The 18,587-nt window shown below is 43.8% G+C and overlaps 1 protein-coding gene across 4 annotated transcripts in view; it reads right to left on the bottom strand.

Annotated features, from left to right (window-relative positions):
* Positions 1-357: 357 nt before the first annotated feature.
* Positions 358-18,587, bottom strand: part of PUF60 (poly(U) binding splicing factor 60) — a 33,622-nt gene continuing 15,392 nt past the window's right edge. For 2 of the 4 annotated variants that reach the window (XM_069780300.1, XM_069780301.1), the window contains exons 2-11: positions 17,510-17,605; positions 15,671-15,760; positions 14,592-14,642; positions 10,328-10,489; positions 9,739-9,831; positions 8,566-8,779; positions 7,965-8,155; positions 3,412-3,547; positions 2,693-2,928; positions 358-791 (exon numbers count right to left, since the gene is read on the bottom strand). In XM_069780300.1, coding sequence (XP_069636401.1) covers positions 492-791; positions 2,693-2,928; positions 3,412-3,547; positions 7,965-8,155; positions 8,566-8,779; positions 9,739-9,831; positions 10,328-10,489; positions 14,592-14,642; positions 15,671-15,760; positions 17,510-17,605 — 1,569 coding nt within the window. In that variant the 3' untranslated portion in view covers positions 358-491. Of the gene's footprint in view, positions 792-2,692; positions 2,929-3,411; positions 3,548-7,964; positions 8,156-8,565; positions 8,780-9,738; positions 9,832-10,327; positions 10,490-14,591; positions 14,643-15,670; positions 15,761-16,513; positions 16,599-17,509; positions 17,606-18,587 lie in introns of all 4 variants that reach the window. The other 2 variants (XM_069780299.1, XM_069780302.1) reach the window with 2 other exon arrangements.

Genomic DNA, 18,587 nt, shown 5'->3' with positions numbered 1-18,587 from the left:
GTCCAAGCTCAACATGCAGATCCTCAGTAGGAAGGCTCCCTCCCAGCACCACCCAAGCTATCCTCCTTATTAATACAGGAGCACTCAAGGGTGCTGCTGAAATACCTTATGAAGAGACTCCCTCCTCCATTCCAACCATTTATGGCCCATCTCTGAAGAAAACTGCTATTCCAGCCCCTAAAGGTGCAGTGGGATCTTGACCTGAGTGTTCCTGAAGTGACCACAGTGTAAGGCAGGAGCACAAGCAGCAACCCTTCTTCAGGCTCTGGCCCCACTCTTCTAGGCGGATGAGGCCAGACCCATGTCAGACTCAGCTGACGAGATGTCAGCCCCTTTAACACACACACAGATGCACACTAGCTTTCTTTGCGCTTTTATCCAAACTACAAGTACATCACAGAGATCTGTGCCCACCCTGGAGCGTTCTTTACACATGGCTAAAAAAACCCAGACAGGCAGAGGGGGCAGGGGCGAAGTCTTTCAAGTAGAGTTCATGCTGACAGGTCACTGTTATCAAATCTCTCCTGGTCATACACCTCTGCTACCACCTTTCTTCCTGCAAACCAGCGCCCATTCAGAGCCTGAATGGCTTTGTGAGTCTCTGAGGCCATGGAGAACTCCACAAAGATCTTGACAATGATCTCAGCATCCTCCTCTTCTCCTTGCTTCTCCTGGTAGATGATGACCCTGTTTACAGCCCCAAATTTGCCACATTCTTCTGTCACTTCTCCCTCTAGGTCGTCATCAATGTCCTTTGGATCCACCATGTTGCGAAGCACCATCACAGTAGACTGCAGAGAGAAGGGACAAGTGAATTAATACACCTAAGAGACATTGAGATTAAATCTGCAAAGCCACATCAGACTACACAGCATGCCTGAGCACAACCAAATATTCTAGTGCTATGCCATTACAAGCATATTCCATGAAACCAATAAAGTCCCAGGTTCTCAGGGATAAATAAGTAAATTTTCTTCCCAGGCATCCAAAGCATGAACAAATCTCATTCACTGCCAGCTATGTTGTGGCTGGCCTCAGTCAGGAAAGCTCTGTGCCACCTCTTGGGCTTTTCTTAGACACATCTTTGAAGCACAATTCACCTGGAGACATCTATAATTTTTCTTGTGCTGTTGCCATCCAGTTATTTTTTGCTTTGTTATCTTCAACACCACTGTTGTGGTTTTATTTTTTTTTTTTTTTAATTTTTCCTCATCTCTAAATAAAGTAGAAGGATTAACTAAGTCTTTCATACCTCTGACAATGGATGGTTGACCAGTTACTTTCATTACAGGGGATAATGACACATGAGCCAGTCAGAGCACCTGCAACATACCTCTCCTATGTATCCCCCCATCAAGCCCTTTCATGACTGAGCACCTCTCTGTATCACAGAATGGTTGAGGTTGGAAGGGACCTCTGGAGGTCACCTGGTCCAAGTTCCCCTGCTCAAGCAGGGCCACCTAGAGTTGCCCAGGACCATGTCCAGATGACTTCTGAGTATCTCCAAGGATAGACACTCCAGAACCTCTCCGGGCAGCCTCTGGTTTTGTGCATTACACCCAGCTCTACCACATCCCTTCGTCCCAGCTCTGGCCCGCCCAACATCATAGGGTAGCAGACTTGGCATTTCAGGCTCAGGATAATTTTAAAATACTTGTTCCAGTTCTTATTCACATTTGTATAACTGCCTTTAAGAGCCTATTAAAAGAGCAGCAAAAATAGAAGGGTACTTACAGGTTGAGAATGGTAAGCAGCTTTGCGAATGGTGTAGTTTAAGACTTTTTCAACACTGCTAAACTTTTTTCAAGCAGGCATACCAAATGAATTGGATTCTTTGGGAAAGGTACTCGTGATAGAGGAAAATTGGCTGCTAAGTCAGAAGCTCAAAGATGTACTTAAAATTACATACCCTTTGAAAGTAAAGGAGAACACTCACTAGCTAACTCATTTGTGTCCTCCCTTATGAAATGCACATCACTATCATCCCTATTTAGCAAACAAATTGTCAATTCAGTGTCAAAGCTTAGGAAATCTGCGTGTCAGATAGGAAACTCAATCAAAGCTCTGGTCATGCCCAAACAAGAAGCCTGATGAAATTATCAATACAGCCCCTTCCAAGACCCCCTCCAAAAAAAAAACCCACCAAAACTATCTATCTATTGTTCTGTTTAATGTTCTGACTTTTTCTATCATTCATTCTTGTCCTTCTTCTCACTGTAACTTTCGTGAAATTTTGTTTTATAAACACCTGAGTTTCATCCTATGGTAAAAGGTTGTGGGGAAAAGGTGGACTCAATAGTTTGGAACAGATTGCCCCTGACTATGTGCCAGCCTCACTTCTTTAATTATAAGCCAAAAGGCCATCATAGTTTGCTTTAATGATGCTAAGTAAACACACAGTTTAATCAAAGACACCTCCTAGCCGAGCCTCTTCTGGCCTAGTGATGGGTCTGAACCCTCAGAGAAACTCTGAGAAGATCCTAAAGGCAGAATAAGAACCATCACAAGCAGCACACAAGCAGGTAGACTTTGTAGTCCCCCACGAGCTCTGTGGGGTACCTACAATGCATGCTGCAGGAAGCCTGTACCACATACAAAACTGCATAGCAATACCACATTAAGACAGATCTACACATAGTAGTCTCATTTGCTGACAACTGGAACCAGCTCAGGGCAGTCACACTGCACTCACCTCCTGTTTACGAAGCAATTTCTGCATCACCATATGACGGGCGCTGCTGCCAGATATGCTCATGTGTTCCTGTTCACTCAGCATCTCTGGCCTCTCTGACTCCTGGAATACCTCCTCTTCTTCCTTCTCCTTTTTCACCTCCATCAGGCCCAATGCTGGGGGACTAGCCAGGATAGGATTCACAACTCCCACTTGCGGAATAGTGACAGGAATGGGAGGTCGGGCAGGGGTTACACCTGTAAGAGTACAAACTCTGTAGCATAAAGAAAAGAACCGACATTCTGCAACATTTGGGCACACACCAGCCAGTGATAAAGAGGACCACAGAATCTAGATGGTTTTATTTGCTCTGCACCAGCAACGACCAGGGAGACATAAGCAGCAGCTTAGTCAGCATACAGGACATAAGCACTCAATACATGCATCATATACTTGCCCAGAAGAGAGAGAGTGCAGGATTTTGCATGAAGTAACAATTATCCAGATTTTCACTCAAGAGTGCCATGCACTCCTGCTGTGAAGTTCATGTCCCTGTCGTATCTATTATATACCAAAATAAATTCCTGCTATGCTGCACAAATGAAAAAAAAAATAAATTCTTGACAAAGCAGGGTAGGGAAGAAGATTTCAGCTTCAAATTCTCCTTAGTTGTGACCCCAGCTATAGGTAACCATGCTTTGTAACAGGTACACAAGTGACAAAATGAAGAGTAAACATACCTGTAATGACTCCTGGTGCTTGTGCTGCCATTACAGCCTGTGGCAACGCCCCTAACGGCTGGGCCAGAGTCAGCGCTGGAGATACCAACCCAGGGGTTGCCAACGTGCCAAGAACCGCAGCTCCTGCCACAGCTTCCTGCAAGACAAAAAAAACCAAACCAAAAAACCCCAAGCGTTAATTCTGCATCAAGAAGTCACACTACGGCTGCATTCAGCTGAGGCTCAGCTTTTTTCACACCTAAGAAATAAGAGATGTATAGATTCTGAGGATGACAGCTCTCCAGTGCTACTGTAAAAGAAATAAGTATGCCACCCAGCCCACCAGAGAGATGTAGCAACTACGAGACACCAAGCTTTGGAAGAAAAATGTTCTCTTGCAACTCATATTTCACCCACCCTCTCAAGCTGCTAGGTTGGTTACTGAATGAAAGACACCAAGGGATTCAATACACAGTTTGAAAGATGCAGGCAATTCCAGAGCAAGAGGAATCTTTACTTGTTTCCACCTTCTACACAAATAAAACTTTTTACTGATGCCAAGGAATGTGATCCATTTAAAAAGATTAATGGGAGCTCCCATCCCACCCCCTGTGACGACAGCACCAGGACCCTGAGACCACGTGACAAACCAGGTGAGGGAACTCTTGCAGCTTAAGTTTTTCCTAAGGGATCTGGCAGAAGGTTAATCCTTGTCTGATTCAAGGAATGCTGTAGTCAAAAACACTACTGCAAGCACAAGGGACAGGGCAAGGGAGAGCACAAAACTGCTATTTTCAAAAGCTGCACACTTCTGGATCAGTTTAAACCAAAAATCTTATCTCTCTAGTCTTCATCCTTTAGGTGCAGGCAGCAACACAGCACTGAAATTGGCCTTCATGATCATAGCAACTGCTAACAATTACCACATTAGTAAATTTCTCAATGAGACAATCATATAACTAACTTTTGCCACTATCATTTTTGCTGGTAAGACCCTACTGAACTTTACTGATTTCAATAACTGGAAACTTTCTTCAAACTTCCAGCCTCAATAACTGAAACATTTTATAACCACTTCCTCTTGTTTGTGTTGTCAGCACCTCTTCTCCCATCCCGTTACCTACCTGCCTCCATAGACTGTACTTGAGCAAAAATCTGATGCACCTTTCAGCATTCTTCTATTTATACTAAGCCAAACTGTTCTAGTTCCTTCCTGCATATCAGGTTTTCCAATTCTCCCAATAATTTAAGTACTTCTCTATACCTTCTATAATCCAAATAAACATCCTGACTCTAGATGACCAGAATTCAAACATTTGAGATAAACACCTAGTTAAATGATAAAACACTTCCATAAAACTACTGAAAATAACATGCCTAAAATACACCCTAGGATCTGGGTTTTTGTTGTTGTTGCTTTCCAGCCTATTATTCTCATGATTTAGTTACACAGATCCTTCTCTTCCTTGTTTTCATGGGGCTCCTATAAGCCCTGACACCATGGAGCAAAAAATTCTGAGGTTTCATTCCTTAAATGCAGTATCTTGTACTCTACTACTACAGGCTGCATATATTTCTTAGTCCAATCTGCTGCGATATTCCAATTCTACTCTACATTAATAATGCATCTCATCTCTGTGTTGCCAACTAATTCCATTAGAGCTCTTCTCCTCATGCCTAGAATAAGGCCACTAGTATTTTTACTGGAGATGAAGTGAGACCTATCTGTAAGTAATTTCACCAGCAGAGTGAAGGGTCAGCAATTTCTAGCACAGCTCATTTCCACCTCTTCTTCTCACTTGCCTACACATCTCAAAATTAATTGTAATAGTGTTAGTCTGGTCTAATAGCTTTTCATAGGGGTTTCCATCAACTCCTGAATTGTTCATCTAGCAGGGGTATTTCCCTAAAACACCCAAACATTTTGCATTATCTGTTTCTTTTGAAAATGTTATCCTTCCTTCAAAGCTTGTGTCACGGTTTAACCCCAGCCAGCAACTAAGCACCACACAGCCGCTCACTCACTCCCCCCACACCCAGTGGGATGGGGGAGAGAATCACAAGGAATAAGGTAAAACTCGTGGCTTGAGATAAGAACAGTTTAATAGGACAGAAAGAAAGAACACTAATAATGATAATAATAACAATAATAAAACGGCAATAATAATAAAAGGATTGGAATATACAAAACAAGTGATGCACAATGCAATTGCTCACCACTCGCTGACCAATACCCAGTTAGTTCCCAAGTGGCGATCTGCCCCCGCCCCAGGCCAACTCCCCCCAGTTTATATACTGGGCATGACATCACATGGTATGGAATACCCCTTTGGCCAGTTTGGGTCAGCTGGCCTGGCTGTGTTCCCTCCCAACTTCTTGTGCCCCTCCAGCCTTCTTGCTGGCTGGGCATGAGAAGCTGAAAAATCCTTGATTTAGTACAAACACTACTCAGCAACAACTGAAAACATCGGTGTGTTATCCACATTCTTCTCATACTGAATCCAAGACATAACACTATACCAGCTACTAGAAAGAAAATTAACTCTATGCCAGCCAAAACCAGGACAGCTTGTTTTCAATCTTTCCCTACCACTGGGGTGAGAACAAAGTCTGCAGGTACCAGTTTTCCATGCTACCATAAATGAGAGTATCATGTTTGGTATGCTTCAACCATACGGCAATAGCCCTGACATGACAGACTTATAAAAAAACCCTCCAAACTACTAAGTGTACATCTGCACATGACAAACTCTGAGCTTTGCACCCACTTAGGATGCAGTAATCCCATGTGCATCATTAACCAGTCTGCCTTATGCTTCTAATGAAGGGGAAAAATACTTATGTAAGCATTCAGTGCTGTAACAAGACCATCATAATTTTTGACTACACTGGTCATTAGCTGCCCCCGCTTTTTACTTAAATGGCTAAAGAAACTTTTCCTAATAGCTTTCATTCCTTAACTTCTTTTGCAAGACTGACTTTTTTACTGTCATTGTCAAGATATTAACAATCTCTGCTACTCAACACCTCTCTCTCTTCATAGTTTCATTTGAGTGCGGAAACACTTCCTCCTTCCTTGGCAGGCATGCTAATTCCAGACTAAAGTTGCAGTTCTGACTGCAGATCCAAAGTTATATCTCTGACTTAAGTTTCTCTCTCATGTCCATGATTTCTTTAGCTCCGCTGAGTTTACTGATTAGCTTGCATTTAAAAAACCAAAACCTGTGAAATTAAAAGCTCTTACAGACCATGACTACATATGCTCTTATTTAAAATAAGCTGTTCCATACAAGAACTATGCTAGGAGCAAAAATAAGAGACATTACCTTCTGTAACTGTTCTTACCCTTTTCCCTAGTCATCTACAACTACCCACATGGCAAATCAGACACGTTACCTACATCCGTACCATGTCTAAGTAAAGGCAACAAGACTGCCAAGTATCTCTGAGGTCTTTCAGAACCTTTTTTCTATATATGGAATTTTACATTTTCCTCACAGTAACAAATCCTGAAGTATTTTGCAGAAAGAAAAAGTTAAGATTTACCCATGCCTGTAACAGATCTCTACCATTTCACTTATGAGAAGAGTTAATTGTTCTCTCTCAAAGTGATTTTGATCCAACTAATTCTTCTAGCCATGCCTCAACTTCCTTAGTCAACTGCAGAGGTTCCCAGACTTGTGAACTTTTTACTGGGGACATGCAAACGACCTGAGAGTTTCACATTAGTGGCAATTCCTCCCACTTCTGCCTTTACCTTGTGATTCAGAGAAATATTTTCAAAAAAGAGCTGTTTACAAAATTAAGTCCAGTCAGCTGATTAGCAGCACATATAGGCTGCACACCTCTGCAATTTTTTTTGCTTGAGAGAATCCATGAACCCAACAGTGCTAGAACTTGTTTCTTTCATGGGCTATGGTGACGCAGGGGGAGATTCTGCTGCCGAGGGCGAGGACAATGGACACAGAGTTGGGGGTTTGCTTTGAAAGGCAATCCTCCTCCATCAGTGCCTATTGGTCATAGCCAGGAGCTTCTGTTACTTCAAGCAAACTAAATTTGAGAAACCCTAGACTCCTGCATCAACATCCAATTCTGCTCCATCACTACATTTCCTTGTTTCTGAACCGTCTAAAGCCATTACAGTCATCTTCCACATTACTACACAGGCAGTCTTTTCAACAACAAAGTGTTGCTCATGCGATTATTACTGCCCTCATTAGTCTGCTCCCTTTCATGTACTTTCATGCATTCTTTTAGCCTCTACTATAACCATTTCCCTCATCATTAGTTTGCCTATCCAGACATGGAATCCCCTCCAATCTTCCCCCACCACTTCTTTAAATAAAGTTCTGATCAGCTGTGCCAGACTCCATTCCAAAATGCTGGTGTATGAGATCCTCACAAGTGTCAGGGGCAAGCTTCTAGATGTGAAGTCCTGGCAGCAGAGTATGATCTAGGCCAAGGGCTTTCGTTCAAACTAGTGAATACAGCTGGCTGGAACAGTTTGCATGCTTGTTTCTAGCAGGGTCACAACAATCGTCCACTTGGCTGAGTCATGCCAGCTTGTGCCTTACCTGTGCTGTGATCTTTGCTGTAGCAGCTGCTGCAGCGACAGCTGCTGCTGGAGGTAGTCCTCCTGGCGTAGCAGGTGTTAGGAGAGGCATTGGAGGAGTCACAGCTTTACCAACTCGGAGATACTGACCCCCAAGATCAAAGAGGTTCATAGAGGAAACAGCATCTTGAGAGGACTGTGCTTTCTCATATTCTGCAGTGAGAAAGAGAAATATTTACAAACGATCCTTTTTACTCCTAAACTCAGCCACTCTCTCATCACACAGCTGTGACTTGTATTTGCAAAAAACAACTGCTAAGAGTTCCAGTGAAAAGACCCTCAGGGCTTAGCTCACTCATCTTGCGCCTCTGATCGCACAAGCATTGTTGAGAAGAGTCAGCACAGCAAGATCTCTCAACCTATATTAACAGTGAGTAAAAATATCTGGCTATTAATTATATTTCTAAGTTCAGGCACAGATCTGCTCCAAATTTATTTCTATCCCATTGCTTAATGCAATTCTTCCACTAGAGTTAAAAAAAACAAACAAAACACACAACCAAAAAGAAGATGCTCCCAACCACTCTCCCTACCCCACATCAAATACCAGACAGCCATTTTACCAATGAAACCATAGCCTTTGTGTTTTCCTGTCGTGGGATCCCTGGCTAGTGTGCAGGATTTGATCTTCCCAAAGGCCTCAAACACACTCTTGATGTCATCATCTGAAAGGTCCTGATGAACAGATGCCACATAGATGCGGTTGAAAGCCCGTGCCTCTTCTGCTAGCTGGTCTATAATTGGTTGCGCCTGACCTATATTACTAGGTCTCCCAACCTGCAGAGAACACAGCAAACAGTCCATTAAGCATTCTGAAGAGCAGCAGCATGACTCACCAAGTTACAGCAGACAAGCCCTCAGCCAGCTGACTGCCTTTTCAAACCAAGTAACACCTCATAAGGCCATAATTAGCAAAGGGCAACAGTTGACTCAGCTGTGGGATACAACCTGCACTACAGGGGATTCTAGAAGTACTGAGAGCCTGGACAGACTCTGCCCTCTCCTCCACCATATTTCCCCCATTTATGCTCCCTCACCTGCCGAAGACCAACTTCCAGGAATTGAAAACAATTCTGAAAGCAAAGCACAATGCTTCTATATCTTTCTGAAGGCTCCTAAAACCCCCTTAGAAATCAGACACTGCAGATATGCAGAGTGTATCAGAGATATAAATGAGAGATATAAAACACTGCAGAAAATGCTAGTTTCCCCCCCAATTTCAATCCCCAAAGTTTCACCTTTGCAAGATCCCCTCTTACTGCCTGAAAAAAGACAGCTATAAACCTTTGCTCCTTTCTGTTTGTGCTGAATGCCTCCTTTTTGTATGGCAAGCGTGGACCTCTACTTGAAGTCCCTCACACTATTGACAGGCACAACAAAAGTCTGATGCTACTCATCTACCATCCACACAGGTACAATGTAAGATGGAGGCATTAAAATATCAAGAATCACCTTTGTTTTGTCCTCAAGAGGCTTCTATTCTATGTGTGGGTGGAAAAAACTGAGCTAGCTTGCAAGAACAAGATTCTAGGTTTTATTAGCATGCTGCGGATTTCTCCTCAGAGAGAAAGGGACCCAGAGCCACTAAGTACTCAATGGGTTGAATATCAAGGTCTATCAGGGAACAGACTTCAGGTTATTTTCCACATTACAGTGCTGTGGGAAGCATTTCTAGGCATAAAACCTTACTCACAGTAAAGAGAGCTAAGAATTTTCAGAGCATGCCTGTTACTCACCTTTATATTTCTTCCCCCGAGCATGACAGAATTCATCTGCTCCAAGGCCAGCTGAGCAGCTTCAGGTACCTCATATTCCACAAAAGCAAAACCCTAGGACAGAAGGATGTGCTTGTTGAATCATACCAGCTGTATCTTGTCCCGAATCTAGTGCCAAACTAATGCAGTCAAGACTTCCCATGTAACAGATTCCTACTATCATGGCCTGAGAAGATGTTTCCTTAAGGAAGCTTTTTATTAAAGCAGAAAATTGCATGCAGAAGTACTGACAGAAGGCTACCTGCAGAAGTATTGACAGAAGGCTACCTGATTCCAGAGACTCTCATACTTAGAGGCTTAATAGCAAAATGCCACTGCACACAGGACTGCTAGCTGTTTGGCATCTTTCATGTGCACCACCCCCACGCACATCTGGTTCCCACTACAGAATCCTGCAAAGCTAAGTAGAGCAGGCAGCTACAAACATTTATCTTAAAGTGCTAAAAGCAGTCTGCTCTCTACAAGGATAAAGAGTCCTTCCTCTCCTGGATATATTCAGGAAGGCCTTGGAGAGAAGAAAAAACACATCACTCAAGGGCTGTTAACTAACCTTGTGTTTCATTGTAACAGAGTCCCAGGACATATCAATGCTTTTTATAGGTCCAAATGGGGCAAAGGCCTGGCGAATGGTATCTTCTCCCAGTTCATAGTATATGGAGCCCACATACACACGACACATGATGGCCAGGGCGCGCTGCCTCTGAGCTGCCATCTGTATTGGAAAGAAGAACTGGCTGGTTAGATCAGGGGGTGGTCATGGATGTCAGGACCTCTTTCCCTTCCTCCTTCCCTCCCAGGAGCTATGACCCAACAGCAGGTAGCTCCTCACTGGGCTGCAGCACAGCCTGGCACACGTAGTAATAAAGAAGTATTTTCCTGCTCAATGCACAGACTGCTGGAGTGGATAAGCACTACAGCTCACTCCCAGGGGCAGTCAAATCTTTGATGGGGTCTGCCACCTCAGGAGCCTTAACTCCAACCCCACTGATAAGGTCTAACCCTCCCCAGCCTGATCACATCTCCAGCAACACTTGCAGGAGGAGGAAATAACTTCATTCTAGGACACCTTCCCCCTCCAGGCAGCAAAGGTCTCAATTCTAGACACTATTAGCAATCCCTCCCATTCCCTCCCGCAAGGGACAGCAAGAGATCCAATATTGGGCACCACCTAGTCACTCCCTCCCCCCGCCCCATCCTCCCAGGCAGCAAAGGATCTGGAATTGGGTACCTCCTCCCCACTCCCTCAAGCATCACACACCACCTCCTCCCCCCGCCCCACCCCAGGCAGTACGAGATCCAGTACTAGGCACCACTTCCACCGCACAGTTCAAAAGCAAAGCAAAAAAAATTAAATGGTTAAATGAAACTTCTGAGTTAAGTGTGTGGTGCTAGTACTTATCACTGCCTGTTGTTACTGGCTCAGATAGTGGTGCAGCCCCCAAAGACTCCGCCCTTATCAGTTTCGGTGCAGAGAAGGTCTCTGTGCTATTTTCTCCTAAGTATGCCTGAAAACCTGTTTGCAAGACAAATCCAGAAATTTCTTACAGCAGGTATCCAAAAAAGCAGTATATCCTTCAATTATTTTTCACCCTTATTGCAATTCTAGAATTGCTACTACTAATGAACATTATTCTAGGAAGATGCTGCCTACAAAAAATCACAGGTTTGGCCAGCATATCCTAGCAGCACGTCTTGGGACCAAGGCGGAAATTAGGTCTCTGTAGAGGCAGCTCCCTATGATCAGCAAGACTGAATTACAGTGCGTTGGAGATATGCACAGGGCTTCATTCTTGTTCTGTGTGGAACAGATGGAACAAATGTAAAGCAGTAAGGGCTACGGACTGTTGCAGAGTAGGCAAATGCAGCATTAAGCTTGATGCCTCTCTCCCTTCCCAGCACCACAGTGCTTGGCACCAAAGCAGGGAGCTCTGAACAACCACCTCTTCCCCACCACCACTGTTTAAGAGGGTCTTTAATCAAGGCCTTTACAAGAGGCCTACTTTCAGAATGCCATAACAAGCATGAGCACAATGAGCTCTGATGTGTCTGGGGATGCTGCAACTCAAATGGCAAAATAGGAGGGACAGCATTTTATCTGTGATAGTCACAGAAGCACGGACACAAACTGTACCTGAAGAAATCCTTCTCCCTCATAGTACCCGTACATGATTGACATTGACCATAGGAGGAAACAAACTGTAAAGGTTCAACTCCTATTATTCAATACAGCAGGGATACTATAAATAGGAATGGTTCTCACCCCATACTGCTGCTCCTGAAGTGATATTAAGCTTGCCTCTTGACTGGGTTTAAGTATTTCACAGTTAAAAATAAGCTGTTTTTCAATTTACTCTGCAATGCTGTGACTAGGAGGACTATGGCACGTGTACACGCAGGACAGCTGATGTGTTGTCTCCCAGGTTCTCCAACACATTCCCAGCTTTGGTGCAGGAAAGCCAGTGATCAGTAGCCCCTCAGTCTGTGTAGTGTGTCCATTTATGGGTTCAGAGCCATCACCATTCTAACGCCAAGTGTCTAAGTGAAGTGCCTCACCCATGGTGCCACAGACTGTGATAAAAATTTAGGGTTTTACTAGGAGTGCTTCTTGACAAGACACTGCAGCCTTGCACCAGGCAGAGGGATCTTCCACCTTCTGAAGGGTCTATATATACAAAGAGGACATGCTCTTGTTTTCAGTTATCAATGCAACAGGTGCAAGAAAAACAGCATTTGTCCTCTCCCATGGCAGCAACCTGTACAGGAGGAAATCCCCATCTTACTCTGCTGCAGAGATCCTAACAAAATAGCTGGGGTGGAGTTAGGAGGACTCTCTGTTACATGAGCAACATATTAGAAATTGGGACCTACAAAAGGCAGAACTGAGGTGGACCATGATGACTACAGGCATACGTGGATCACTAACAGGAATTGGTAGTGTCAAGTCAGGGGAATGATGCAATGTACACCTGTGAACTAAGTGCATGACAGCATCAGAAACTCATGACTAGAAATCTCATTGTTTTCCCCAGCTATAACTAAGTAGATTTTACTGGCCACTGGCCCTCTTCCTCCACCTATAAAATGGAGTTTGAAGTATCTGCAACCTTCATAAAGGCAGCAGCTAATAGTTGTATGTATGTAATGGTGGTGTTAAGTGCTTATGAAGGTTATTTTAAGGACAAGCCAAAACATCATCTCGGAGTGATCCTTTAAACAAAGGAGGTGATGCAAAAACATCACCACTAGCTTCAATTTTAATAGAACGCCAGGAAATTGTGCTCTTCTTGCTGAAGTGACATGGAAATCTTGCGCTGTAATACTTGGAGGATCAAGTAGACAGGAAGCTTTAATCTCAGGCACTAAGATACCACAATAGGAAGTTTAGGCTGCACTTCCTTCATGTAGGGACTGATGAATCTTGTCAACAGGAAAAAGTGTTGGACAGAGGTCTGTTTGCATTTTCGGCATTCCTGATGGGCTTTGGGATAAAGCATTTGCTGAGGACAGGGTATCCTAACTACATTGAACTGCACCACAGCCAAATGAGTCAGCGCAGACTCCTGCTTCTAGATTCTGTCCCATCAGCAGTAGTCTCTGACTCCCTAGAGAGGGAGCAATGTCTTAGGAAAAGGATTCACAATACTGACTATGCCCTTAAGGCTAATGAGAAATTAAACGTTTCCTGTGACATTATCAGTACACACTTTTCATCTGTTGCCCAGCTGTGAATAATGAGCCAAAAAATTTTTTTAGGCAAAATTGATGGAGTTATGATATCAAGTAAGCACCTACATTAATTGATAGAAGTTTCTTGGGCATAAGCACTCAGGAACCAGTTATGTCAAATTCACATCGAGATGTATGCTTCTATTCCATTCCAAACTTACATACCTCCATGAAATTTTTTTGGCTCCCCTGCTGACACACTACCTACTGTGGCAGTGTTAAAGGAGGGAAAACAAGTGATTTTAGTTTTAGTGCATCTTTCATTTTGGAGTACAAGCCTCCGGTTGCACTCTACACCAAGCAGAAATATTATATTCCAGCAAGATGGAAAAATATTTACAAATTTACAAACGAATTTATAAATGAACCTTTGCGGGCAGAGTGGAACTTACAGGACACTTTCTGCAGTGGCCATTGTGCAACATGTCTAGGAAAAAGGAGGAGATGGATAGTCCCAGGTAATTAAGCTCTTTGTGGCATCTGATTAGAAATTCCAGCACTAAAGGACTGCACAGATTCTCTGAATAGTCCTGCAGTTTTGTTACTTCCATCCTGCTTTTACTTTACTTGAAACATGCCATATTCACCTAGTCTGGAAACATGCACAGTAAAGAGCAGTCTTACATCTGGGCTACAACATGTTCTGCAAACCTATAGTGCCCCAGTCCTCCCCAGCACCTTAGCTGCCAGGTCTCCAGTGCTGTGAGTTTGTTTCATAAGAAATTGCCCATTTGTGAGTTACCTTGGCAGTTAGTTTTAGGTCAGGACCTCAGAACTGTAGCATCCCTAGAAATGCAGCTCCCACAATTTCACAGGTGTGTTCAGAACTGTTCGAAATCTAAAGCTTTCTTTGCCAACTGACTCCAGGACCCCGACTGCCAGTGTCACAGCAGACTGCACCCAGCCTAGGGTCTTCCTCTGGGGAGTTTACACTTTGCCTCTGCTTGTTGTGCTTGTCCATAACAGGTGGGTATGTGGGAGGGTTGTGCTGGGTTGAATTAAGAGCATTGTATTACCACTACATACTTCCCCACTCTAGGCCCTGACTAAGACAAAGTGCCCAAGAAGAAGTGAATATGTCTATTGACCGATTGTAAAGGTGAGAGAGGATCTCCAAAGCCCATTGTCACTGCTGCCATCTGAAAGACAGTAAAGACAGAGTTCAGTCTGTTGGAGCTGAGCATACTACGGCTGTTTGTAAAAACTCAAGCAGAGCGGCGGCACAGGGAACCTGCGAGAGAGGCCTCTCCTTCCTTGCCCCTCACTGCCTGGTCCCAAGGACTGTCCAGCGCTGGGACCCTGCAGATTCCAGTCCCACCAGGTCAGGGTGGAGTTGTGCTGCTGCCACTGCCTCAGGAAGCAGGGTCTTCTCCCAGGGGGGACTCAAGGCAATAGTAACCTCTGCAACCACTGTCGTTGATTCACCCCCAGCATTTAAAAAGGAGCCCCCTCAACTAGATCAGACACTCAGAAACATGCACAGCCCTGAAAGGCCAGAGCTGCCTAATGTGGCAAGCACATCCACAGTGATTCTTCATTAAAAAAATCCAACATCCCAAAGCCATTATTTTGGGCTTCCTAACTTTGAGTAGAAGGCAGTGAGATGTGTTCAAGAAACCTCTGACGGAAGGGAGATTTAAATACCAGTTAAGGGTTCTCCCAGTACATAGGCATTCCAGCATTAGCAGGAATAGCCAATGGAACTTCTCTGAAATTGAGAGGACCTGGGTGAAGGGGAGGGAAATGGGGTAGCACGGTCAGTAACATAGGACAGACAGGTACCCTCCCCTCAAAGCAGAAGAGATGGTGAAAGGATACTGTTCCCAGTAACCCTAGACACCACCTTAAATAAAAGTCGAAAGTGAAACCCACAGCAAATTCTTTGGCTTCTGGCATTTCAAGAAGCATTTGGCCAATCAACAGGAGAGAAAGTCTTAAAAATTTACTCTTTGAATGAGTGAAATCTGGGGGCAATTTGTGCAGGTGAGTAAAGGGGGTTTCTTTAGTGAGTTGAAGACAGTATATTTCAATTTCACTGTGGAAACACAAGCACATGTACCTGGCTCCAGGCAGGCCTCAGGGCTGTGCTCTGGTTCTAAGTGCAAAAAGAACTCCACCTTGTGGGGGAGAGGAAGACACAGAAGGAGCATCTCAGAGGGTCTCTCACCTGAAGGTTGGTGAGCTGCTGTTGCTGGTGGGCGATGGTTTGCTTCACCAGCACACTCTTGATACTCTGCTCCATCGCATACTTCTTTGCCTAAAAAGAAATACAGACTCTGTAGTCATAGGACAAAACCACAGAGCAGGGAACGATGTTTGATTTTACACCACAGTTGCCCAGAACCACACAACTGGCTGCCAGTGGAACTTTTCGGCACTCCAGCCCTAAGCACTAAGGCACTGTACATGAGCCAGCGGCCAACAGCTTACTAACATCTTGGTCTGCATCTTGGAGTCGTGAGCCCTGAAATACAGCATAATGCTTGAGCAGAGGATTGGATGGACTCAATCTGCGGCAGGCGCAATGTTAGGAAAGCAGCATGCACTAGACACTTAGCGTTTCCCCTCTTCCGCCCTCTGCCCCTTAGATCCCACCATAGCACCTTACCTGCTGGGATGAGGGCAGGACAGATAGCCTCCTTCAAGTCCTTTCCACTCAGAGAACATCTGGACAAAGAGTTTCTACAAAAGGGAAGGGCCTCCAAATCCCCATGTCCAGTCTCTTGACTGGACACTCCTCCTCTCTTTTCTTATCACATCTGGCCTATTCTAGTTTGGAGGACCCACTGCTCTTGCTCACTAAAATGCTCCAGCACTCCTTCTCTGGTTCCTAGCCTGCAGACACAAGACTGATTTGTCTTTTTCTTTCATTTTTCTACAAATTTGACAAAGCCTGAGCTTTACACCCAGTGGTGTTGACATGGAGGCTCTTTGTCAAGGGAAACCTAATACCCACATATGTGCCTATACAGGGGACGGTACAAACACATTCAGCCAACCCCTCAGGCACCTGCTTTCCATGGCTGTACGTGTTTGGGAGGTGCCAGGGAACGGTAGGCTCTAAACCGTGGATTTGAGACGTGTGCTTCGGAAACCTGGAAACGGACAAGGGGATTTACATCTGTCAGCTACGGAAAAGCCAGAGGAAACGAGGCCGTTTCACACTGTGAGCCAAACAACACACACAGAAGCAGCTTCAACATTATGGGAACATTCACACGAAGCCTACCTAGAACAGTAACTTTACTTGCCTCACCAGAGTACAGAAGACACCTAGCCCACAGTTCCCACATTCCCTGGTTTTGTTTTCTTTCCCCTCTTTTCCCAACTCTGCTCTCCTCTCAGTAAGCCAGGCATCACTCACTCCCATCAGGAAAGTGGGCAAGAAGTCAGCAGTAACCTCCCCACCAGCTGTATAAAACAGGACCAACAACCAGAAATCAGAGCTGGACTGAAATTTTATCTAGATTAAAATACGTTGGCTCAAATGGGTTGAAAATACTTGCTACTGGGTCTCTTTACAAGACGGGAAAGAGCATAAGGATATAACAGAGGTATTTCGTGATGTGTTCTTGTGTGCATAGAATAAAAGACCAGCTGGAGCATATCAGAAACCTATTCCTTGTGGAGTACAGGCTGCTCCTCACAGTAACTTTGTGGCAGTTGCATATTGTCTTGGAATTACAATGTGATCTTAAGGTGTTATTTACTTATGATTATCATTATTTTTTTTTAAATTAAAAACACTCTCCCCACCCCAACAACAAAGTCCACATCATGCTCCCCAAAAAGCATCTATAAACTCTAAATCAAACCAAATAATCCTGGGCACAAATTTGAAAGTGTGAATCCACACAAAGCATGGCCATTATCCCACACATATTCTTGGTAGGCGAGTTCCCTTTTATAACATCAGTAACAGATGCTCATTTAAAAAAAACAACAAACCAAAAAAACCCAAACAAACAAGAGTGCTAAGAAGCAAATTCACATCAAGTTTACTCACTTTCTGGAGAGCTTCCTGCTGTTCTGGTGTGAGGGGAGGAAGCCCCAGCTTAGCTGCCGTGCTTTGTCCATTTTCCATCTTAATGGACTCTGTACCCTGAGAAAATAGAAAATACTCCTGAAAAAACTGTTCTCACAAAAGTGACCAATTTCTTCATTCCCAGAAACCCAAAGCACTTAATGCCAGAATGTCACAGTTGGGTAAAACATCTTCCCAAACCTACCAGTAATTCATGAAAACCTCTTAATGTTCTAGCCACTCCCTATGGGAGAGCTATGCCATCAATTGTACAAACTGATGAACATGTTAGATACTTAAAGAGTTCCCTAACCACCAGATTTTCAAAGAAAATTAAATAATCCCCAGTCTTCACTCACATCATCTCCATCCTACCTCTCAACAGTTAAACTGTCAAATGTACCCATCTATTTTCTCCTTCCATTTCTTACTATACTGGTTTGTCACTCTTGGTTTCTCAAGTTCTCTTTTTAAAATCTCTGAAACTTTTCCAAATCTCACATACTGTTCTAGGTACTGAGTAATAAAGAAACACTATTCTCAACTTAGTAGGAGTTGCACAGTACCTGCCCATGCAGATTCCCAAACCCAAAATCAGAATAGGTCTAGAAAGAAACTCCTGGGCCACTGAATGGACCTATCATGATTTCAGATATACATATAGCTAACAAATGTTAGCTCTCTCTGTGTTTTAGTTATTCTACTGACTTCTCTACCTCATGCTCATGTTTTACACTAAAGTCCCTTCCTGTGAAACAACTGGTCAATTATTCCTACCATGTTAAGTAACAGTAGGTTTCTCTAAGGTATACCTATCAACCTGGTTTTGGTTAAAGTGATTCAGCAGCTTATATCTTTCTGGTAAGCATCCACCAACTTTTATCCTCAGGGTATTATTCTTTGGCATCCCAAAAGTGTCACATAATTTTCAGTCAAAATAGGGTTCACCATTAAAAACCTATTAACGGACGTCTCAGTTCTTCATTAAAAAAAAAAGAAAAAAAAATGTATGTAAGCACTCCATAAGAAGGTAACAAGCACAGTATATAAAAAGGAACAG

The sequence above is a fragment of the Haliaeetus albicilla genome, chromosome 3, assembly GCF_947461875.1.
Source record: "Haliaeetus albicilla chromosome 3, bHalAlb1.1, whole genome shotgun sequence".
NCBI classification, from domain to species: domain Eukaryota; kingdom Metazoa; phylum Chordata; class Aves; order Accipitriformes; family Accipitridae; genus Haliaeetus; species Haliaeetus albicilla.
Note: the sequence above shows the minus strand (reverse complement) of the source record. Positions and strands in the feature narration are given on the sequence as shown.